The sequence below is a fragment of the Pectinophora gossypiella genome, chromosome 28 (assembly GCF_024362695.1).
Source record: "Pectinophora gossypiella chromosome 28, ilPecGoss1.1, whole genome shotgun sequence".
Classification (NCBI taxonomy): Eukaryota; Metazoa; Arthropoda; class Insecta; order Lepidoptera; family Gelechiidae; genus Pectinophora; species Pectinophora gossypiella.
In genome coordinates, this window is record NC_065431.1 from 6748829 (window position 1) to 6771078 (window position 22250).

Sequence of the window (22250 nt, forward strand, 5' to 3'; positions counted from 1 at the left end):
TGTTTATTGAATATTCCGATATAATAACACTATCGCGAATGTTTTCTGCCTAACTTAATGCGATCACTAAACACAAAACACCACTTCGTATTGATTATTTAGATTATTCAATGAAGAAAGCAACCGTCCCGTTTCTGTTCCCGCCAAAAGGTCCAATAAATTTCCATACTCATCATGTGTTTTCATGTGCCTTTCCGGGAATGCTCACTAAGTCCTTTACAATGAAACAAGTTGCAAGATTTCAACTATTAATATTTTTTTTATAATTGAAAAAAAATTTTTTTTGTCTACATTAATACATAAACAACCTTTAAACGTCTCACTGCTGGGCACAGGTCCCCCTCAACAACCGTGGGATATGGAGCATACTCCACCACGCTGCTCTAATGCAGTTCGGTCGTATTTCACACCTAGCAAAGTAGCAACCAAGACTAGCGGCATAACGTGCCTTCCGCAGCACGGAATCATTATAATTTTATTGGTTAATTTCAATGTCTCAGTGATTTCAACAATGTCCCCATCGGGAATCGAACCTGAACCCCCAGACCGGAGCCCAACAGTCTAACCATTAGACCACGGAGTCTGTGCTTGATACCGTTTCATGGACGGGTTTCAAGCAGGCAAAGCCGCGGGCTAAATCTAGTACTTAGGTATTTAATTTATAAAAGCCAAGTTAAAAGAAAACTATAATTTTGATTTCAATATTTTATTTTTATATCTTTATTTGTTTGAGTCGGCTCTCTTCCCCCTTCTCTATAAACATACAACAATAACTTAACATTCAATACAATAATATACTATACACAATACAATAAGTACAATACAATATACAATACAAGCACTGTCGTGGTGTCTTCGGTACAATTAATTTATTTGTTATTCTCCTAAACTTTTGTATCTTAACTCTAATTTTGTTATCAAATCGCAAAAGAAGATAACGACCCTTTGTAAGGTCACAAATTCAATTCCCGGTTGCGATGTTTAAATACAAAACATTTATATTGTACTACAATTGAACTATTTTTGTGTAGATTATAAAATAGTTTCGAATTTCGCCACAGATATACAATACACACAAGATAAGACGATATGGCCTAACGTAAAACAAACTTACCTAGTAAACAGGAGATGACTGTAAAATAAAAACGATCTAACCTAACACGATCACAAACAATACAATATACAATAAAACAACATGCAATACAATAAACTTGCTTAACAATAATTTATTATGTAAAACGGACACTTTGTGACTAACTCAAAAAGTTTCATAACGTATTATTACGCAACCCTGTCTGGAGGTATAATATACAATATATGAAAAGATTATAATTTGAATCAAATTATCTAAAATATACCTACGTAATAGTATATATCCGCCAACCCGCAGTGGAGCAGCGTGGTGGAGTATGCTCCGTACCGCCTCCCGTTGTTGGGAGCCCTGTGCCCAGCAGTGGGAATATGAGATTTATTTTTTATTTTAATTAGTGTGAACAGGGGAATAAGTTAGTGGTGCTACTTATTTTGTCCTTTTTTATTCTTCTTCCGGCTTCTGCTATTTTTTTTGTCCACCGTCCATGACTCATATTTTTATTACTCCAATATACAGGGTGTTAGAGACGTAACTAATACTGAGGGGGATGATTCATTTCATGATTCTGAGAAAATCTTTTTTTGGGACTAGATACACTGGTGGTGAAGTGTACAAACAGCTCTTAATCTTTTTTTTTATTGTCTGTAACTTTGCATGTGCAGAGTGTAGCTTGTAAGTTGTCCATAATAAATAAATAATACAAAGGGGAATTTTCCGCCGCAAAATTCATGATTTCTTTTAAATTATTTTCATTTTAAATACACACTTTTGCGATGGAAAATTCAACTTAAGATTAACTCAGCATTATGAGCGGAATCATCCCTTCAGTATTCGCTACTGTGTCATTAATACCCTATATGTATAACATTTTTGTAGTGGACCATAAATGGCAGATATAAAGCACGCCTATTTAGTCTAGACTTTAATTTGGTGTTTATTTTGTTAAGGCGAAGAGATCTTCTTTGTTCTACACGATAATATAAAGTATGTGATGTATATTTTTTTTTAACTATCTTACTAGATATAAGGTAATATAATATAGAACATTTATAAATGCTTGAGACGAATCCCGGTATTTCTGAACTGCGGTGTTACGACATCCGAGTTCAATATCCGGAATTTCAATATCCCAGCTCTAGGAGATCCCGGTATTTCGGAATTATAAATAAGTTGTAAATATATAATAATTTATTGATCTTGTTACTGGCAATAAATTTATTTTATTCTTATTCTTCTTATCTTATAATTAAACGGAGAAGACAATAAAGTACACGCTCATAAGACACAAATACTACAGCCCGGGCACTCCATACAATTGGATTGCCAATTACGATGAGAGAGACAGTTCCGCTCCATTACTGCTTGCGCCTTACGGACTGAAGTGGGCATGCAAATCGGGGGTGAGGTAATCAAGCTCGTATCGGCGCGGGGCGGGGTGTCCCTTCTATTCGTGGTATTATTGTTTATTCTACGCAAATACATAAAGATAAATACATGTAAATGTTCAAAAATTCATATATCTACACAAGACACTTATTAAGACGAATCGAACGCATCACTATTATGTATATTTTACAGCTATTTATTTATGATCCAATACAATACAAAACTTTTTATTGCACAACCACACAAGAAAAAGAAGTAAGTGATGCTCGCTGCCTGGTCGGAGCGGATATAATATTAATGTTCCATGATGATCATAATCGGTATGTCGTCCGGTAGCGTATTTCGAAACGCTAGTTCAATACACCCCCGCCGGCCGAGACGTCACGCGAAGTTGACGAATACAATGAGGGTTTCAATCACATTTTGATGCATATTAACTTAGAAATCCTACATCAGTTCGTCACCGTTTGAAACGTATTGAAGTAGCATTTCGAAATACGCCGCCCCGGTACGACTGGATCCAGGTACAGTACAATCCTCATATTTCTGAAACACGGTATTTAAATACCCGGGATTGCCTTTCGGTATTTCAGTATCCCGGTAATTTAAAATCCCATTATTCCCTTATCACAATATTTTAATATCCATTTCCTTCTTTATTCCGGTATTTCGGGACCTTGTTATATCATAGTCTGGCACATATAGGCACACGTTTGAGCATATTCGTGTCTGCTGTGTGATACCAGACTATCAGTGCATGAGGTCGCTGCAGTAGTCTGCGAGGAAGCCCACCAGCATGTGCAGCGAGCCGGCGCGCGTCGACAGCGAGTGCAGGCAGGTTGACAGGGGCGAGAGGACCTCCTGGAGTCAAATACAGAGACACGTGAATGGAAAAAAGTAAAGACTCAGAATTTAAAGTCATACGCACTTTGAAAGGGTTTTCGTATGAGTTCGACCCGTAAATACACTGGTGGTGCAAATGTACATTACACCATCGACATATTCATATCAAAAGCGTTCTAAAGTATCTGCGAGGATAAATAGGATATACATAAACATATATTAATAAAAAAATAATAATAATATTATAATATAAGTTACTATACTGAATACAAAAAAGTGCTATGTTTATTAATGCGCCACGACGTTACCTGCGGCCACTCGTGCCGGTACAGCGCCACGCACTGCTCGGACAGCACGTGCTCGTGCAGCCAGCCGCGCCGCAGCAGGCTGCCCAGCAGCGCCGCCAGCGCGCGCCAGCTGGCGCTGCCCACCCCGCACCGCGCCACCAGCGTGATGTTGCGCGCGCACACCACGCGCCCGAACATCGACCACACCTCGTCTTCGTCTGCTGTACCTGCATCATGATGTTAGTAATGCACCAAAATTATTAATTATCATCGATTTGTTTTGGTAATTGATTGATTGAGTCCATCTAACATATATTGAAAAGCAGATAACCATGACATAAATACATCGTACTCAGAGATTATTTAATCCCGATTTTTTTTCTGAATCCGGGGTTTCGGGATTTTACATTGAAAACCCCGGGATCCCATTTCGAAAGACTTATCATGTGAGTGTACCTTTATCAGCAGGGGGCGCGGCAACGTGTGCCCCGGAAGTAGCGGCGGCTATCACGATATTCCCCGGCGGCGCCGGCTCGCCGTCCGAGTCCGGCGTGGGTGCGCGGGAGTCGACGGCTGATAGACAGGTTACAAAGTATATTCCTCCAATACATAATATGCTATAAAAATGTTTTAGCATTTATTATTGATAACATAAGTTGCCCATGGTGTTATAAACAAACAATGTCATTTAATGGATGCATACATTAACTTACAATAAAACAAACAAAATTGAATTCATCATACTTTTAAATGTCTTCTTGCATTCACCTAACAAACATGTTAGTGAAGTTGCAATGTTCAAGTCAATATATTCACCTTCGCATCCTGCGCCCCCCGCGGCCCGCGACCCCGCCGGCGAGGCAGGCCGCGGCGGCGCGCTGCCGCAGCACGCCACCCACACCGCCTCCACCGCGTCCAGGAACTCCTCCGTCAGATCCGCAGGGCGCTTGCACGCTGCGGGGGAACACATAAATGAATTTTACTGAGCATAAAGATCACAAGGTACATACAATAGGAAAAAATAAAATTATTATTATTATATTATATATTTACTTATAAAGGTACATAAGTGTAACCTAATGCGTATGGCGAGCAAATAATATAAAACTAATATACAAAATAAATTATTGTTGAAAAAAAGACTATACACATAAAGAAAAAAACAGGAAATCATTAGTAACTCTTTTTTATTATTTTTTCTACTCCTCTACTTTAATCTGGCATTTAAATAACCAAAAAGTCTAATATAAGTACATACATAATTAAACTCTTTGAAAAAGTGTACGCTCTATGGCCTATAAAAGCATTGTTTACAAAGTGTAACTGTACTATAATGTCGCCAAAAAAGCATTGTTGTTGTTTTTTTTTTTGACCTGGAAACTGGCACCTTTACTTTGTTTGGTGCCATAGATATACTATAAAAAAAAAGTATACATTTGCCGCCATTTTCCCGCGCGTTGGAAAATAAATTGGAAAATTTTTGTGTTTCGTTTCAAAACACTAAAAAGTATAAAATAAAAAGGAAAAATGACGTCGTCGTAGAAAAAGTATTGTATGCAACGTTGTATAACTAGGTCAAAAAATGCTCGTGGCGTCTCTTATTGCGATGTTCGCCAAGGCTCACATCGCAACTCACGCCACTCGCATTTTTTGACCCTTCTTATACAACTGTTGCATAAAATACTATTATTTAGATGGACCTTTTGTCGACTATTATTATTAGTATTACCATTATCATATCCGTGTGGGATTTTCGAATCCCGGTATCTCGGGATCCCGATAAATTATAATTCCGGGACATGTCAATTTCGAGTGTAATTTTTTTAAAAAGCCACATACGGGGTTCTGGCTATAAGGCGCCGGTATGTCGTACATAGATATAGGGCGCAGGCCACGTACCCGTGAGCACGCACAGGTCCAGCGTCAGCTGCAGCACGGCGCGGCGCGCGGGCGCGCGGCACGCCGGGCTGCACGCCGCGCAGGCGCGCGCGCACGCCGCCAGCGCGCCGGAGGGGGGGGGCGCCGGCCCGGGCTCCTGCGGCGGCCACAGCAGCTGGCACACCTGCTCCTGGGGCAGGTGAAGAGTTATTATCAAGTCTGTTATTACACGGATAATTCAAAATCAAGGGCCCTACAGTATTCAGTACGGTGTCACTAGCATTCCATATATTTTTTGCGTATTTTGGCCGGCTTTAGAAACAGGTCTTCAAAAACGACCATTTCAGATTCATGGTTTCCTCGAAGTAATTTTAATAATTTATTAATAAGTTTTTATTTTTAAATAATTTTATTATTATTATTTATTTATTAGTATTTTTTAATTTAATTATAATATAAATGCATTTTTAATATGATTTAAGTGCAATAAAGAGTTTTTGTAATGTAATTTTAGACAAAGTAATTAGACGTATACTGCTTGAAAGATTGTTTACTGTGCTTTTTAAATAAATTTACGTCAAAGTATTTTTTTCTAGTTTTTTTTTGTACCTAATTACCGCCTTACCTTAAGCTCGATGATGCTCTCGGCCACGCTGTACACGACGGGCACGGCGGGCGGCGCGGGCGCGGCGGGCGGGGGGTCGTCACCAGAGCTCCACGGGCCCGCCAGCAGCGCCTGCAGCTCGGCCGCGGCGGCGGGGCACAACGCGCCTGCGGGGACCACACGTGTACACGGAGTTAGTGACACCATCTCGCACTCGACTAATGGGAGGCGTCCCACCGAACAAAGACTCCGAGCCACTCACCGGGCGCGGCGGCGTCCAGCGCGGCCCGCGCCAGCCGCGCCCGCACGTTGCGCTCGGCCAGGCCGCACAGCGCGCCCGCGCCCGCGCCGCCCGCCAGCAGCGCGCCCAGCGCCGCCCGCAGCCACGCGCGCGCCTGCCGCCCCACCTCGCCGACGGCCGCCACGTCGGCGGGGCCGCAGCCCTGGTTAATCATGACTCGATGTATCAAGACTGTCCATAAAAATATATTTTAACGTAACGAATTCCACTAACAGAATGTCAATATTAAAGTACAAACTGAGCACAGGCAAAGGTATAAACTTCATACATTTACGTTCGGAGATGTTACCGTGTCTGGCCCGCAGCGTGCCCCGCGGTGCGGCTGCAGCGCCCGCGCCAGCCGCCGCTGCGCGCGCGCCGCCACGCGCTCGGCCGCCAGCTCCAGCACGCGCCGCGCCGCGCCCGCCGCCCCCGACACCAGCGCCGCCTCCAGCCGCGCCTGCGGGCGAGTCTCCGTTACCTTTGGGAATTCTCTAAAATATCGTGTGATGTGGAACACGCGACGGGTACAGCTGGGTAAATAAGTATTGAAAGTTGTACAGCTCGTCGGGTGGACCTCCATGTACCTGTATCTCGTGGTGCTTGGTGACCGCGCCCACCCGCAGCGGCGTCACGTGCCTCGCCTGCGGGGCCCCCGCGCTGCCGCCCGCCAGCAGCTCGTGGAGCGTCCTCCTGGCGGGAAGCAGAACCTCCAGCGCCGCTTCGGAGAGCACGTGCGGCGAGGGGGGCGCGGCCGTGCGGGCCGGGAGGGGGGTCGTGCTGTCCTCGTACAGGGTTTCCTAAAAGTAATGGAAGAAATTGATTGATACAAACATCGTAAAACGGAGTTCCCAGATTTATAATCCCAGAAAATCCCGGTAATAACGGAATCCCGGTCCCAGGAAAATAAAAAAAAATATTGCCGGAATCACCAAATTAAAATTATTTTTATATTAATATAAGATTTAAAATAATTATACTTGTGTCGTAGCATTTACAATTAAATAATCATGTACAAACTCAACACAAATAATTATGTGGGATAGAGCAGGAAACGATTATTATTTCTTTACCTTTGTTTATTTTAAACGTTTTATAGTTTTCTACGCTTTCCTCTTTAAAAACAACCGACCGCCATTTCCCTGTCTTTCCGCAATCCTCTCTTCTCTCTCGCTCACACGTCGCTCTCTCTTTCACACACCTTTGCATTACGTTTCATTCAACCTACAATTATGTAGTATTAAAACTGGTATACCTGCGGCACATGTGGCGCGGCGAACAACCACGCGAGCGTGCTCTTCAAATACAACCGCGTCACGCTGTCCGCGTCCCCACACTCATTACCCACACTCGCGCCCAGTGTGTCCCCGCGAGGGGCCAACCCCCTGTATATCGCAGCCAACATCTTCAACACGCGCTGGTAGTAGGGCAGCCTCAGGGCGACCGGGTCCAACGTGGACAGGTAGTGGCACGTCCAGGGGACCGTGATGATGAGCCGGGACTCCTGGTACGCTGACTCCAGGATGCCGAGAAGGTCGAAGGGCGGTTGGCTCTAAAAAAGGGAAAGAAATGTTGTGATTATAAGATTTCCTTTAAGGAATAAAAATAACAGAGTCGACAGTGTATACTGACGTAGGTCCTCAGCGCCAGGCTGGTCCGCAGCAGGCGCTCGCCGGCGCCGCGGGCGCCCTCGTAGGGCAGCGCGGCCAGCGCGCCCAGCAGCTTGCCCAGCCGCGCGCTCCACCACCACGCGCCGCCCTGCGGCACCACGCCCTCTGCGGACACCACACACGTAGGGAACGTTGGTTTCATTTGAAGCCGGCCAGTCAAAACATAACGATGGCAATGCCGTACCCTTGAGGTGGTGCTGCTTGTCGATGGCGAGCAGCTCGGTGAGCAGCGCGTCGCGCACGTGCGCCCGGAACGCCTCGCTCTCACTCACCACCAGGAACTCCCTGCAAGACACACCCCCACGACAGTAGTGCCACGTACACTTGGCGATTAGTGACTGATGGATGACGGATGAATGTCAGATCGCGGTACGGAGGCGGTAATGAGGCGGTAATAAGGCGGTAAAGACGCGGTATAATGACGGATTAGTGACTGATGGACGACGGATGAATGTCGGATCGCGGTACAATAGCGGTAATGAGGCGGTAATAAGGCGGTATAATGACGGATTAGTGACTGATGGACGACGGATGAATGTCGGATCGCGGTACAATGGCGGTAATGACGCGGTAATAAGGCGGTAATAAGGCGGTATAGTGACTAATGGACGACGGATGAATGTCGGATCGCGGTACAATGGCGGTAATGACGCGGTAATGAGGCGGTAATGACGCGGTAATAAGGCGGTATAGTGACGGATGAATGTCGGATCGCGGTACAATGGCGGTAATGAGGCGGTAATAAGGCGGTATAATGACGGATTAGTGACTGATGGACGACGGATGAATGTCGGATCGCGGTACAATGGCGGTAATGAGGCGGTATAATGACGGATTAGTGACTGATGGACGACGGATGAATGTCGGATCGCGGTACAATGGCGGTGATGACGCGGTAATGACGCGGTAATGAGGCGGTAATAAGGCGGTATAGTGACTGATGGACGACGGATGAATGTCGGATCGAGATACGGAGGCGGTAATGAGGCGGTAATAAGGCGGTAAAGACGCGGTATAATGACGGATTAGTGACTGATGGACGACGGATGAATGTCGGATCGCGGTACAATAGCGGTAATGAGGCGGTAATAAGGCGGTATAATGACGGATTAGTGACTGATGGACGACGGATGAATGTCGGATCGCGGTACAATGGCGGTGATGACGCGGTAATGACGCGGTAATGAGGCGGTAATAAGGCGGTATAGTGACTGATGGACGACGGATGAATGTCGGATCGCGGTACAATGGCGGTAATGAGGCGGTAATAAGGCGGTATAGTGACTAATGGACGACGGATGAATGTCGGATCGCGGTACAATGGCGGTAATGACGCGGTAATGAGGCGGTATAATGACGGATTAGTGACTGATGGACGACGGATGAATGTCGGATCGCGGTACAATGGCGGTGATGACGCGGTAATAACGCGGTAATGAGGCGGTAATAAGGCGGTATAGTGACTGATGGACGACGGATGAATGTCGGATCGCGGTACAATGGCGGTAATGAGGCGGTAATAAGGCGGTAAAAACGCGGTATCATGACGGATTTGTGACGGATGGATGTCGGATCGCGGTACAATGGCGGTAATGAGGCGGTAATAAGGCGGTATAATGACGGATTAGTGACTGATGGACGACGGATGAATGTCGGATCGCGGTACAATGGCGGTGATGACGCGGTAATGACGCGGTAATGAGGCGGTAATAAGGCGGTATAGTGACTGATAATGTCGGATCGCGGTACAATGGCGGCAATGAGGCGGTAATAAGGCGGTATAATGACGGATTAGTGACTGATGGACGACGGATGAATGTCGGATCGCGGTACAATGGCGGTAATGAGGCGGTATAATGACGGATTAGTGACTGATGGACGACGGATGAATGTCGGATCGCGGTACAATAGCGGTAATGAGGCGGTAATAAGGCGGTATAATGACGGATTAGTGACTGATGGACGACGGATGAATGTCGGATCGCGGTACAATGGCGGTAATGACGCGGTAATGACGCGGTAATGAGGCGGTAATAAGGCGGTATAGTGACTGATGGACGACGGATGAATGTCGGATCGCGGTACAATGGCGGTAATGAGGCGGTAATAAGGCGGTATAGTGACTAATGGACGACGGATGAATGTCGGATCGCGGTACAATGGCGGTAATGACGCGGTAATGAGGCGGTATAATGACGGATTAGTGACTGATGGACGACGGATGAATGTCGGATCGCGGTACAATGGCGGTGATGACGCGGTAATAACGCGGTAATGAGGCGGTAATAAGGCGGTATAGTGACTGATGGACGACGGATGAATGTCGGATCGCGGTACAATGGCGGTAATGAGGCGGTAATAAGGCGGTAAAAACGCGGTATCATGACGGATTTGTGACGGATGGATGTCGGATCGCGGTACAATGGCGGTAATGAGGCGGTAATAAGGCGGTATAATGACGGATTAGTGACTGATGGACGACGGATGAATGTCGGATCGCGGTACAATGGCGGTGATGACGCGGTAATGACGCGGTAATGAGGCGGTAATAAGGCGGTATAGTGACTGATAATGTCGGATCGCGGTACAATGGCGGCAATGAGGCGGTAATAAGGCGGTATAATGACGGATTAGTGACTGATGGACGACGGATGAATGTCGGATCGCGGTACAATGGCGGTAATGAGGCGGTAATAAGGCGGTATAATGACGGATTAGTGACTGATGGACGACGGATGAATGTCGGATCGCGGTACAATGGCGGTGATGACGCGGTAATGAGGCGGTAATAAGGCGGTATAGTGACGGATGAATGTCGGATCGCGGTACAATGGCGGCAATGAGGCGGTAATAAGGCGGTATAATGACGGATTAGTGACTGATGGACGACGGATGAATGTCGGATCGCGGTACAATGGCGGTGATGACGCGGTAATGACGCGGTAATGAGGCGGTAATAAGGCGGTATAGTGACTGATGGACGACGGATGAATGTCGGATCGCGGTACAATGGCGGTGATGACGCGGTAATGACGCGGTAATGAGGCGGTAATAAGGCGGTATAGTGACGGATGAATGTCGGATCGCGGTACAATGGCGGCAATGAGGCGGTAATAAGGCAGTATAATGACGGATTAGTGACTGATGGACGACGGATGAATGTCGGATCGCGGTACAATGGCGGTGATGACGCGGTAATGACGCGGTAATGAGGCGGTAATAAGGCGGTATAGTGACTGATGGACGACGGATGAATGTCGGATCGCGGTACAATGGCGGTGATGACGCGGTTATGACGCGGTAATGAGGCGGTAATAAGGCGGTATAGTGACTGATGAATGTCGGATCGCGGTACAATGGCGGCAATGAGGCGGTAATAAGGCGGTATAATGACGGATTAGTGACTGATGGACGACGGATGAATGTCGGATCGCGGTACAATGGCGGTAATGAGGCGGTAATAAGGCGGTAATAAGGCGGTATAATGACTGATGGACGACGGATGAATGTCGGATCGCGGTAATAAGGCGGTATAGTGACGGATGAATGTCGGATCGCGGTACAATGGCGGCAATGAGGCGGTAATAAGGCGGTATAATGACGGATTAGTGACTGATGGACGACGGATGAATGTCGGATCGCGGTAATAAGGCGGTATAGTGACGGATGAATGTCGGATCGCGGTACAATGGCGGTGATGACGCGGTAATGAGGCGGTAATAAGGCGGTATAGTGACGGATGAATGTCGGATCGCGGTACAATGGCGGCAATGAGGCGGTAATAAGGCGGTATAATGACGGATTAGTGACTGATGGACGACGGATGAATGTCGGATCGCGGTAATAAGGCGGTATAGTGACGGATGAATGTCGGATCGCGGTAATAAGGCGGCAATGAGGCGGTAATAAGGCGGTATAGTGACTGATGGACGACGGATGAATGTCGGATCGCGGTACAATGGCGGTGATGACGCGGTAATGAGGCGGTAATAAGGCGGTATAGTGACGGATGAATGTCGGATCGCGGTACAATGGCGGCAATGAGGCGGTAATAAGGCGGTATAATGACGGATTAGTGACTGATGGACGACGGATGAATGTCGGATCGCGGTACAATGGCGGTGATGACGCGGTAATGAGGCGGTAATAAGGCGGTATAGTGACTGATGGACGACGGATGAATGTCGGATCGCGGTACAATGGCGGTAATGAGGCGGTATAATGACGGATTAGTGACTGATGGACGACGGATGAATGTCGGATCGCGGTACAATGGCGGTAATGACGCGGTAATAAGGCGGTATAATGACGGATTAGTGACTGATGGACGACGGATGAATGTCGGATCGCGGTACAATGGCGGTGATGACGCGGTAATGACGCGGTAATGAGGCGGTAATAAGGCGGTATAGTGACTGATGGACGACGGATGAATGTCGGATCGCGGTACAATGGCGGTGATGACGCGGTAATGAGGCGGTAATAAGGCGGTATAGTGACGGATGAATGTCGGATCGCGGTACAATGGCGGCAATGAGGCGGTAATAAGGCGGTATAATGACGGATTAGTGACTGATGGACGACGGATGAATGTCGGATCGCGGTACAATGGCGGTGATGACGCGGTAATGAGGCGGTAATAAGGCGGTATAGTGACTGATGGACGACGGATGAATGTCGGATCGCGGTACAATGGCGGCAATGAGGCGGTATAATGACGGATTAGTGACTGATGGACGACGGATGAATGTCGGATCGCGGTACAATGGCGGTGATGACGCGGTAATGAGGCGGTAATAAGGCGGTATAGTGACTGATGGACGACGGATGAATGTCGGATCGCGGTACAATGGCGGTAATGAGGCGGTATAATGACGGATTAGTGACTGATGGACGACGGATGAATGTCGGATCGCGGTACAATGGCGGTAATAAGGCGGTAATGAGGCGGTAATAAGGCGGTATAGTGACTGATGGACGACGGATGAATGTCGGATCGCGGTACAATGGCGGTAATGACGCGGTATAATGACGGATTAGTGACTGATGGACGACGGATGAATGTCGGATCGCAGTACAATGGCGGTAATGACGCGGTAATAAGGCGGTATAATGACGGATTAGTGACTGATGGACGACGGATGAATGTCGGATCGCGGTACAATGGCGGTAATGAGGCGGTAATAAGGCGGAAATGAGGCGGTAATAAGGCGGTATAGTGACTGATGGACGACGGATGAATGTCGGGTCGCGGTACAATGGCGGTAATGAGGCGGTATCATGACGGATTAGTGACTGATGGACGACGGTTGAATGTCGGGTCGCGGTACAATGGCGGTAAAATGACGGATTAGTGAATAGTGACTTTGGGATAAGTGACTGTTGGTACGAATGATAAGCCACATACCTGTAGAACTCCTCGTCGGTGGTGAAGAGCGCGCCGCCCTGCTGCGGCGGGCGCGTCAGGCGGCGGTGCAGCTTGCCGAGGCGCGAGCCGCCGCCGCCGCCCGCCGCCAGGTGGCGCGCCCACAGCCGCGCCAGGTGCGGCAGCGTGGCGCCCGAGCCCGCGCCCAGCAGCGCGCGCACGCGGCTGCGCAGCGACGCGCCCGGGCCCGCGCCGCCCCACTCCTGGTACCACCTGGCGGCAGCGGCGGCACGTGAGCTCACGGCTATGGCGCCTACGTGGCGGGTGGCGCTGTCTATAACGGTGCCGGACTTGCACCGGCGAGTTTATAATTTATCTGTAATGTAGTTTTCGCTAACACACAGTTGTCTCAACCATTATAGACGGCGACACGGCCCACCACATTGGTCTTACAGAAAGCTCGGTGACGTGTGGGTACTTAGTTCATCTTGCGATGGATGTACCTCTGACTACCCCAATTGGGACATAGTCGTGAGCTTATGATTATGTTATTATCATGGGTAAACTTGTTGAAGGTCAACATAACATTTATGAATCTACATCATTTCGCCAAGTGTTATGACTGAGGAGGAGAAATGACAAGAAAGTGCAACAACAATGCTAGTACTTCTAACCTGACGATCTCATAGAACATGTCTCGTTGCTTCTTGAAGCTCTGGAAGCTGGCCGTGGATGGAAAGTTGTCCGCGTTGTCTGTCTCCAAGTTGAACACGACCACCCCCCCGCCGTCCCCCGCGGGGCACCCCCCCGCGCCCTCCTTCTCGCCCTCACACCGCACCCCGTAAGCATTCAACATACACTTGGCCAGCTCCGGCCCTATCGCTCGCACACTCTTCACTTCACCCAACAACTTTAACGACTGTTTATCTAAAATCACTTCTAGAACGTTCCGCTGGCACCACAGAGCCCTCACCGCGAAGTACACGCAGTTGTGTATACTGCGGAGTAAGTAACTGGCCATGTTCTCTTCCGTGAGTTTGCTTTCAACATCCACGTAGTCATCTTCGTTCTGCTTCGACTGCAGAATTGATATCAAGAAGAACAGCTCCGTATTGTAGCAGAATATTAAGTTGTACGTCAACATTGTATCGTATAGTTCTACCAACAAGTCCAATTTGTCTTTAAAAGTGATTTTCGACGCGTCAGCTGTTACGTAAGTCGCTGCTTTATCAAACGAGTTTTGTGTTATTTTTATCAAGGGGGTGCTGCACTTGGGTGACGTGGCCGCGCTCATCGTGCTGAACTTCTCCATGAGGCGGCTCCTCTCCTGCCGCAGCATGTTCCGTTCCGCGTCATAGCTGCTAGCGAGCTCCTTCGGTTGCAGTTTGGGCGGCTTGAAGGCGGCGTTCTCCTCCAGCGCCAGCGGCGACGGCTGCTGGAACTGCTCCGAGTTGAAGCTGTTCAACGACAGACTCTTCTTGCTTAAATCTATATTCGTGGGCTTGATCCTCCTCTTCTCTGACCTCAAGGAGCTCGACTTCCTCGCGCCAACAGACAAATCAGGAAACGCGTCCGAACTGCTGATATCCAGCTCCATCTTCCCCTCGCTCTCTTCTGAGACATTCTTGCTGCTACTCTTCTTCTTTTTGGAAGTCTTCTGCGCGCTGGTGAGGTAGTCGCCCAATGTCTTGTCGTGCGAGCGCGCGTGGCGCGGGTGGGCGCGCGGCGTGTCGCAGCGCTCGTGGCTGCGGGACACGGGCGTTATGGGGGACATGGGCGCGCTGCCCGCCTCCATCTTCAAACCATTCTTCAACGGCGTACTGCTGGAGAGGTTCAACCGGTCGATACCCGAATTAAGCCTCGATTCGTCAGAGGACACGGATTGTATGGACTCTCTACTCCTGTCGTCGGGGAACAACTTCGTTTTGACTTTCCTGGTGGCGCGTTTCTTGTCTCTAGCTGGCGAGTCGTGCGGACGGGGGTCGGCCGCGACGGCGAGGCAGGCGCGGGGGTCGCCGGGGTGGGGCTCGGGGGCGGAGTGCGTGGGGTCGGAGACGGAGCGCCGGTGCGGCCGCCCCGCCACCACCGGGGACTGCGGCGCCGCCGGCACCGCGCCGCCGCATTGCTGGACTATGCTGGAATCATACAACAATCCCTTTACTTTACATTAAGATAACATTTATTTATCCACACTACCACTATTACTACCTTTTCTTACTACTGTATTTGTGTTTTCATAAATAAATAATAATTATTCTACAAAATTCAAAGTAGGTTCCTGTAGGTGGGTGTAGCAAAAATTGAGTGGAGTGTGTCAAAGTATAATCGTTAATTTCATTCATTCAACATGACAGTGGTGAACTATAACAAAAACTTTCTTCATTTTTAACATTTAACAAAAGTTTATAAATTGTAGCTTGTTTATCTTCTTGCCTCGTTTAATTTATTAGAATCTACATTATTTGTACGAGGCATGGTACATTGTGATGACATAAACAGGTAACAAGATGAACATGACACATACTTATGTGTACAATAAAAAAAAGTAAAATAAAAAAAGTACGAGCCGTGGTACCCCAATTGCTTGAAAGCAAGACTCTCAATGGGACATTCAAGGTTTGAATCCCAGAATGGGCGTAAATCAATCATTTTGGAATTTGGCTTTGAATATGTGCTTGGATTATAAATGATTATCATGTGCTTAGTGGTGAATGAATATGACTGAAGGTTAGATTTATAGTCAGTTCAATGAATGGACCCGTCAAACCTTCAGGTTATAAAAACGGCCCTGTGACAACATGATGAGGATGATATGTGTATGTTGTTTTTATGAATAGAATAGTAATTATTTGTTACAAAAGTACTCCACACACAAAAACAAGACAATAACATCATTTAAAATTTTCACAAAACAATTACAAATATAAGCAAATCAGGTGTGGTAGACATCTCACTCAGCACAAGTTGAGGGTGAACCACGGCACCAGTATTAATTGTGCAATCTTCTTCTATTGTGAGGGATGTGAGGTGAATTATCAACCTCATCAACCCCGGTGTCAGGGTTGATTGTGCAATGACGTGTGTATTGTCTATTGTATCTATTTTGTTAACTATTGACTACATTTTCAATTTGTTTTCCTGAACAATGCTGACTGTGGAACGGCATATCTCCAAGTTACAAACTAAAACTAACTGCCAACAACACATGATATTTCTTACAAATTAAACTGTTGTTGAAACATGATGGAACACTGCTGGCAATGAACATTAACAGTTTAACATGTCTATATTGAGACACAAAAGGAATAGAAATAAACGTCTTCTGCAGCAAAGATTACAGGTTGAGGTTGTATTTGTACAAACAACAAAAAAGGAACATTTAAAATCAATAAAATCGTAGAATCTAGACATTCCAGATCTTAATTTCGACACCCATCAGCAACACAAAGTTGAAAAACGGGCACCTTCCAAGGTCAGCCTCCAGTGGACATTTCTTACAACAATACACTTACCAACAACATGCGGTGGGCAGAGACCTGACGTGTAGCTCACACAAGAGCCAGCTCATATTCCTTACAGCTCAACAGAGCATCTCTGTGCAGAAATGATTGAAAATTCAAAGTTTGTTTACAAAACGCTAGCAGCTCACCTGTCAGTTTGATTCCTCAAATACGACAAGAAATACAGCACGAACTCGTTCCTGCTGCAGCCATGCAGCGCGCGAGCCTCCGCCACGCCCTGCAAGCGGAGCACCCCGTCAATATCGCAACGAATTTTATACAAAACAACACAACTATGGGGACAGGTGGATGTCGGTATAACCTCCGCGGTGGCGCCTCGCAGCCACGCCCGCAGCTGCCGCGCCTCCAGCTCGCCACTCAGTACACTTGCTATTATTGTCTCGGGCATTTTAGTTGCTATTTACATAAACTGAAACAATTTTTGCCAATCGATTGGCAGCTGCGCGGTAAAAGTGAAACTTCCATAATTTTTGCCAATGACTTTTTTTTTTTTTTTGTTTTGGTTTTCCCCGAAGGGTAAGGCAAAGGGAACTATGCCCATACAGCCATGTCTGACGTATTTTTTTTCTTGATGATTAATGAAATGATGAAAGGTGATGATGATGAAACCTAAGCCCCCACCCTCGGAGTAGACTCCTACTCCGAACCCCAAACGAATTAACTCAAAAGTCCGCATAAACTTTTGAGTTATGAAGCGGCTTCCCGACACGAAGCGAAAATAGGCAGATACACTTTGTTTATTGAATACTCCAATATAATAACACTCGCGAATGTCTTCCGACTAACTTAATGCGATCATTAACCACAAAACACCACTTCGTATTAATTATTTAGATTACTCAATGAAGAAAGCAACTGTCCCGTTCCCGTTTCCCGCCGAAAAGCCTTGCCAATGACTTTTGTCAATTTTTTTTTTGTTTTCCCCGTAGGGTAAGGCAAAGGGTATTATGCCCATACAGCCATGTCTTACGTATTTTTTTTTCTTGATGATTAATGAAATAATGAAGGTGATGGGGATTAATGATGAAACCTAAGCTCCCACCCTCGGAGCAGACTCCTTCTTCGAACCCCAAACGAAGTAACTCAAAAGTCCGCATAAACTTTCGAGTTATGAAGCGGCTTGTTGGCACGAAGCGAAAACACACTTTGACACTGACACTGACTGACACTTTGACTGGTGACACTTTGTTTATTGAATATTCCGATAAATTAACACTGTTGCGAATGTTTTTCCGACTAATGCGATTATTAATCACTAAACACCACTTCGTATTAATTATTTAGATTATTCAATGAACTTCAACTTATAGTTAAAGCATACTTGGTCTTTGATATTCAATGAAGAAAGCAACTGTCCCGTTCCCGTTCCCGCCAAAAAACCTGACATTTGTCAATGATCTGTCAGTCGTTTTCAATTTATAAGCTGCCATAACTGACACAGGCATTTAAAACATTCAGCCTAATCGATATTCAAATAAAAAGTAATTTGAAAAATTAAAACCCACTGCGTGCACTGGTAATCAAACTCTTAGGAGAGATTAGCATACGACCACGGATATGTTATAAAAATATATTCGGAAAAATTTCGGACAAATATTTTCTTGTTTCATACATTTTGAGCGTAATTTTTCCGCAGTAGGTTTTAGTTTCTAAACTTATATTTCTATTTACTTCTAATTTACTTATATTATTTTGTGATTTATTTATTATTTTATATTATTTATTAAGATAACGTGCTTCCGTTCATGTTTTATGCAAGTTTTGAATATAAAATTATAAAATAAAATTTATGCGGAACATGTCTGAGCAGTTATGCTATCAATGCAACGTAATTATCATGTAAATAGAAAAAAAAATCCGCAAGTAAAAGCTAGTAATATATATGTACTTTCATTTTCTTGTTCTTTTAATTTAGGTCCGTTTTATAGCATGTATAGGGTGTTAGTGACATCGTAAGGAATACTAAATTCACATACACACACACACACACACACACACACACACAAAAATACACTAAAATATAATACACAAAAAAGTCAAACACATAACCCTCCTTTTTGCTTTGCTGCTGTCGGGTAAAAACTTGTATGTTAAGATATAACTTCTAAGTCGGTGCAACCTTTGATTTCTACAAACCTGCAACTAGCGATTCTAAATTAATATCCGATTTTAACAAAATAATATTTACATACTGATCTGGGACTGGGACTGACTTTGAACTGAAATGGAACAGTACCAGACCAACCAACAAACCAATTGCAATTCAACCGTGACTCAACGTTCAACAATATACCTACCACAAAGCACAAACAAAAACATTTGACTTAAAATTAAATTATTGCAAGTCCTGTCTTACGCGGCTAAAGTATAAACATTATAAAAAAAATATAGGTATTATTATTATTATTTATACATACAATATTTATATTATTATTATATATACATATAATAATTGTTATACTTAAAAAACCGCGGCGCGACTACCTATGTGAAACGATTCTACCTGATGACAGAGTGCGTGGTTACCTAAGAAATAGCAACTGGGAGGGTGGGAGGGCAAAATTTTTGCCTTCCCGACGTCCTAGAGGCGCCGGAGTGGTCTTAAAATTTTTGGGGAGGCAAAAACTATCAGATAATGCAATAAAATTGATAGGCGTCTATAATAAATTGCTGCAGTAGACTGATATTACAGAATTTTCATTGCTCATATTAAAATAAAAAAAGCAAAACCGCTAAAAAAATACACAAATCACTCACAGTATCAGCAAACAACTCAAGAATTCAGATGCTAAAACCTAACACTACCGCAATCTAACTATAGCAAAACCGAACAAGACCCAAACCTAACAAAAACCAAACCTAACAAAACCCAAACCTAAAACAACCGAAACCTAACAAAAACCAAACCTAACAAAATCAAAACCTAACCAAACCCAAACCTAACCTAACCTAACAAAACCAAAACCTAACAAACCTCAAACCTAACTAAACCCAAACCTAACAAAACCCAAACCTAACAAAACCTAAACCAAAAAAAATCCAAAACTAACAAAACCCAAACCTAACAAAATCAAAACCTAACCAAACCCAAACCTAACAATATCAAAACCTAACCAAACCCAAACCTAAACTAACCTAACTAAACCCAAACCTAACAAAACCCAAACCTAAAAAAACCCACACCTAACAAAAACCAAACCTAACAAAATCAAAACCTAACTAAACCCAAAACTAACAAAACCCAAACCTAACAAAATCAAAACCTAACCAAACCCAAACCTAACGAAACCCAAACCTAACAATATCAAAACCTAACCAAAACCAAACCTTAACCTAATAAAACCCAAACCAAACCCAAACCTAACCCAAAAATAACACAAACCTAATCCAAACCTAACACAAACCTAACCCAAACCTAACCCAAACCTAACCCAAACCTAACCCAAACCTAACCCAAACCTAACCCAAACCTAACCCAAACCTAACCCAAACCTAACCCAAACCTAACCCAAACCTAACCCAAACCTAACCCAAACCTACCCCAAACCTAACCCAAACCTAACCCAAACCTAACCCAAACCTAACACAAACGTAACCCAAACCTAACCCAAACCTAACCCAAACCTAACCCAAACCTAACCCAAACCTAACCCAAACCTAACCTAACCTAACCTAACCTAACCTAACCCAAACCTAACCCAAACCTACACAAACTCAATTCTAACCCAAACAAACCTAACATGAAACTAACCCAAACCTAACCCAAACCTAACCCAAACATAACCCAAACCTAACCCAAACCTAACCAAACCCAAGAAACCCAAACCTAACAAAACTGAAACCTACCCAAACCCAAATCTAACCCAAACAAACCTAATCAAAACCTAACACAAAACTAACCCAAACCTAACCAAACCAAAGAAACCCAAACCTAAGAAAACAAACCTACCCAAACCCAAATCTAACCCAAACAAACCTAATCAAAACCTAACCCAAACCTAACCCACATTAACCCAAATTAACCCAAACCTAACCCAAATTAACCCAAACCTAACCCAAACCTAACCCAAACCTAACCCAAACCTAACCCAAACCTAACCCAAACCTAACCTAAACCTAACCCAAACCTAACCAAACCCAAGAAACCCAAACCTAACAAAACTCAAACCTACCCAAAACCAAGTACTTGGGGTTTGGTACCAAGTACTTGGGGTTTGGTACCAAGTACTTGGGGTTTGGTACCAAGTACTTGGGGTTTGGTACCAAGTACTTGGGGTTTGGTACCAAGTACTTGGGGTTTGGTACCAAGTACTTGGGGTATGGTACCAAGTACTTGGGGTTTGGTACCAAGTACTTGGGGTTTGGTACCAAGTACTTGGGGTTTGGTACCAAGTACTTGGGGTATGGTGGTAAGTACTTGGGGTATGGTGGTAAGTACTTAGGGTTTGGTACCAAGTACTTGGGGTATGGTAGTAAGTACTTGGGGTATGGTAGTAAGTACTTGGGGTATGGTGGTAAGTACTTGGGGTATGGTGGTAAGTACTTGGGGTATGGTGGTAAGTACTTGGGGTATGGTGGTAAGTACTTGGGGTATGGTAGTAAGTACTTGGGGTATGGTAGTAAGTACTTGGGGTGTGGTGGTAAGTACTTGGGGTATGGTGGTAAGTACTTGGGGTATGGTGGTAAGTACTTGGGGTATGGTGGTAAGTACTTGGGGTATGGTAGTAAGTACTTGGGGTATGGTGGTAAGTACTTGGGGTATGGTGGTAAGTACTTGGGGTATGGTAGTAAGTACTTGGGGTTTGGTACCAAGTACTTGGGGTATGGTAGTAAGTACTTGGGGTATGGTAGTAAGTACTTGGGGTATGGTGGTAAGTACTTGGGGTATGGTGGTAAGTACTTGGGGTATGGTAGTAAGTACTTGGGGTATGGTAGTAAGTACTTGGGGTATGGTAGTAAGTACTTGGGGTATGGTGGTAAGTACTTGGGGTATGGTGGTAAGTACTTGGGGTATGGTAGTAAGTACTTGGGGTATGGTGGTAAGTACTTGGGGTATGGTGGTAAGTACTTGGGGTATGGTAGTAAGTACTTGGGGTATGGTAGTAAGTACTTGGGGTATGGTAGTAAGTACTTGGGGTATGGTGGTAAGTACTTGGGGTTTGGAACCAAGTACTTGGGGTATGGTAGTAAGTACTTGGGGGTATGGTAGTAAGTACTTGGGGTATGGTAGTAAGTACTTGGGGTATGGTAGTAAGTACTTGGGGTATGGTGGTAAGTACTTGGGGTATGGTGGTAAGTACTTGGGGTATGGTAGTAAGTACTT

At 45.3% G+C, this 22250-nt stretch overlaps 1 protein-coding gene across 1 annotated transcript; it reads right to left on the reverse strand.

The window, feature by feature from the left end:
* Positions 1 to 1560: 1560 nt before the first annotated feature.
* On the reverse strand, positions 1561 to 17395 carry LOC126379093 (codanin-1). Its single transcript, XM_050027656.1, has 16 exons — positions 17229 to 17395; positions 17056 to 17144; positions 14081 to 15541; positions 13449 to 13679; positions 8226 to 8326; positions 8004 to 8146; positions 7627 to 7923; positions 6959 to 7171; positions 6682 to 6831; positions 6354 to 6534; positions 6113 to 6258; positions 5509 to 5677; positions 4426 to 4563; positions 4066 to 4182; positions 3631 to 3836; positions 1561 to 3340 (listed from the first exon to the last, which is right to left on the reverse strand). The coding sequence occupies exons 1-16, from the start codon at positions 17313 to 17315 to the stop codon at positions 3230 to 3232; spliced, it is 3840 nt and encodes a 1279-aa protein (XP_049883613.1). The 5' UTR covers positions 17316 to 17395; the 3' UTR covers positions 1561 to 3229.
* Between the last annotated feature and the right edge of the window lie 4855 nt (positions 17396 to 22250).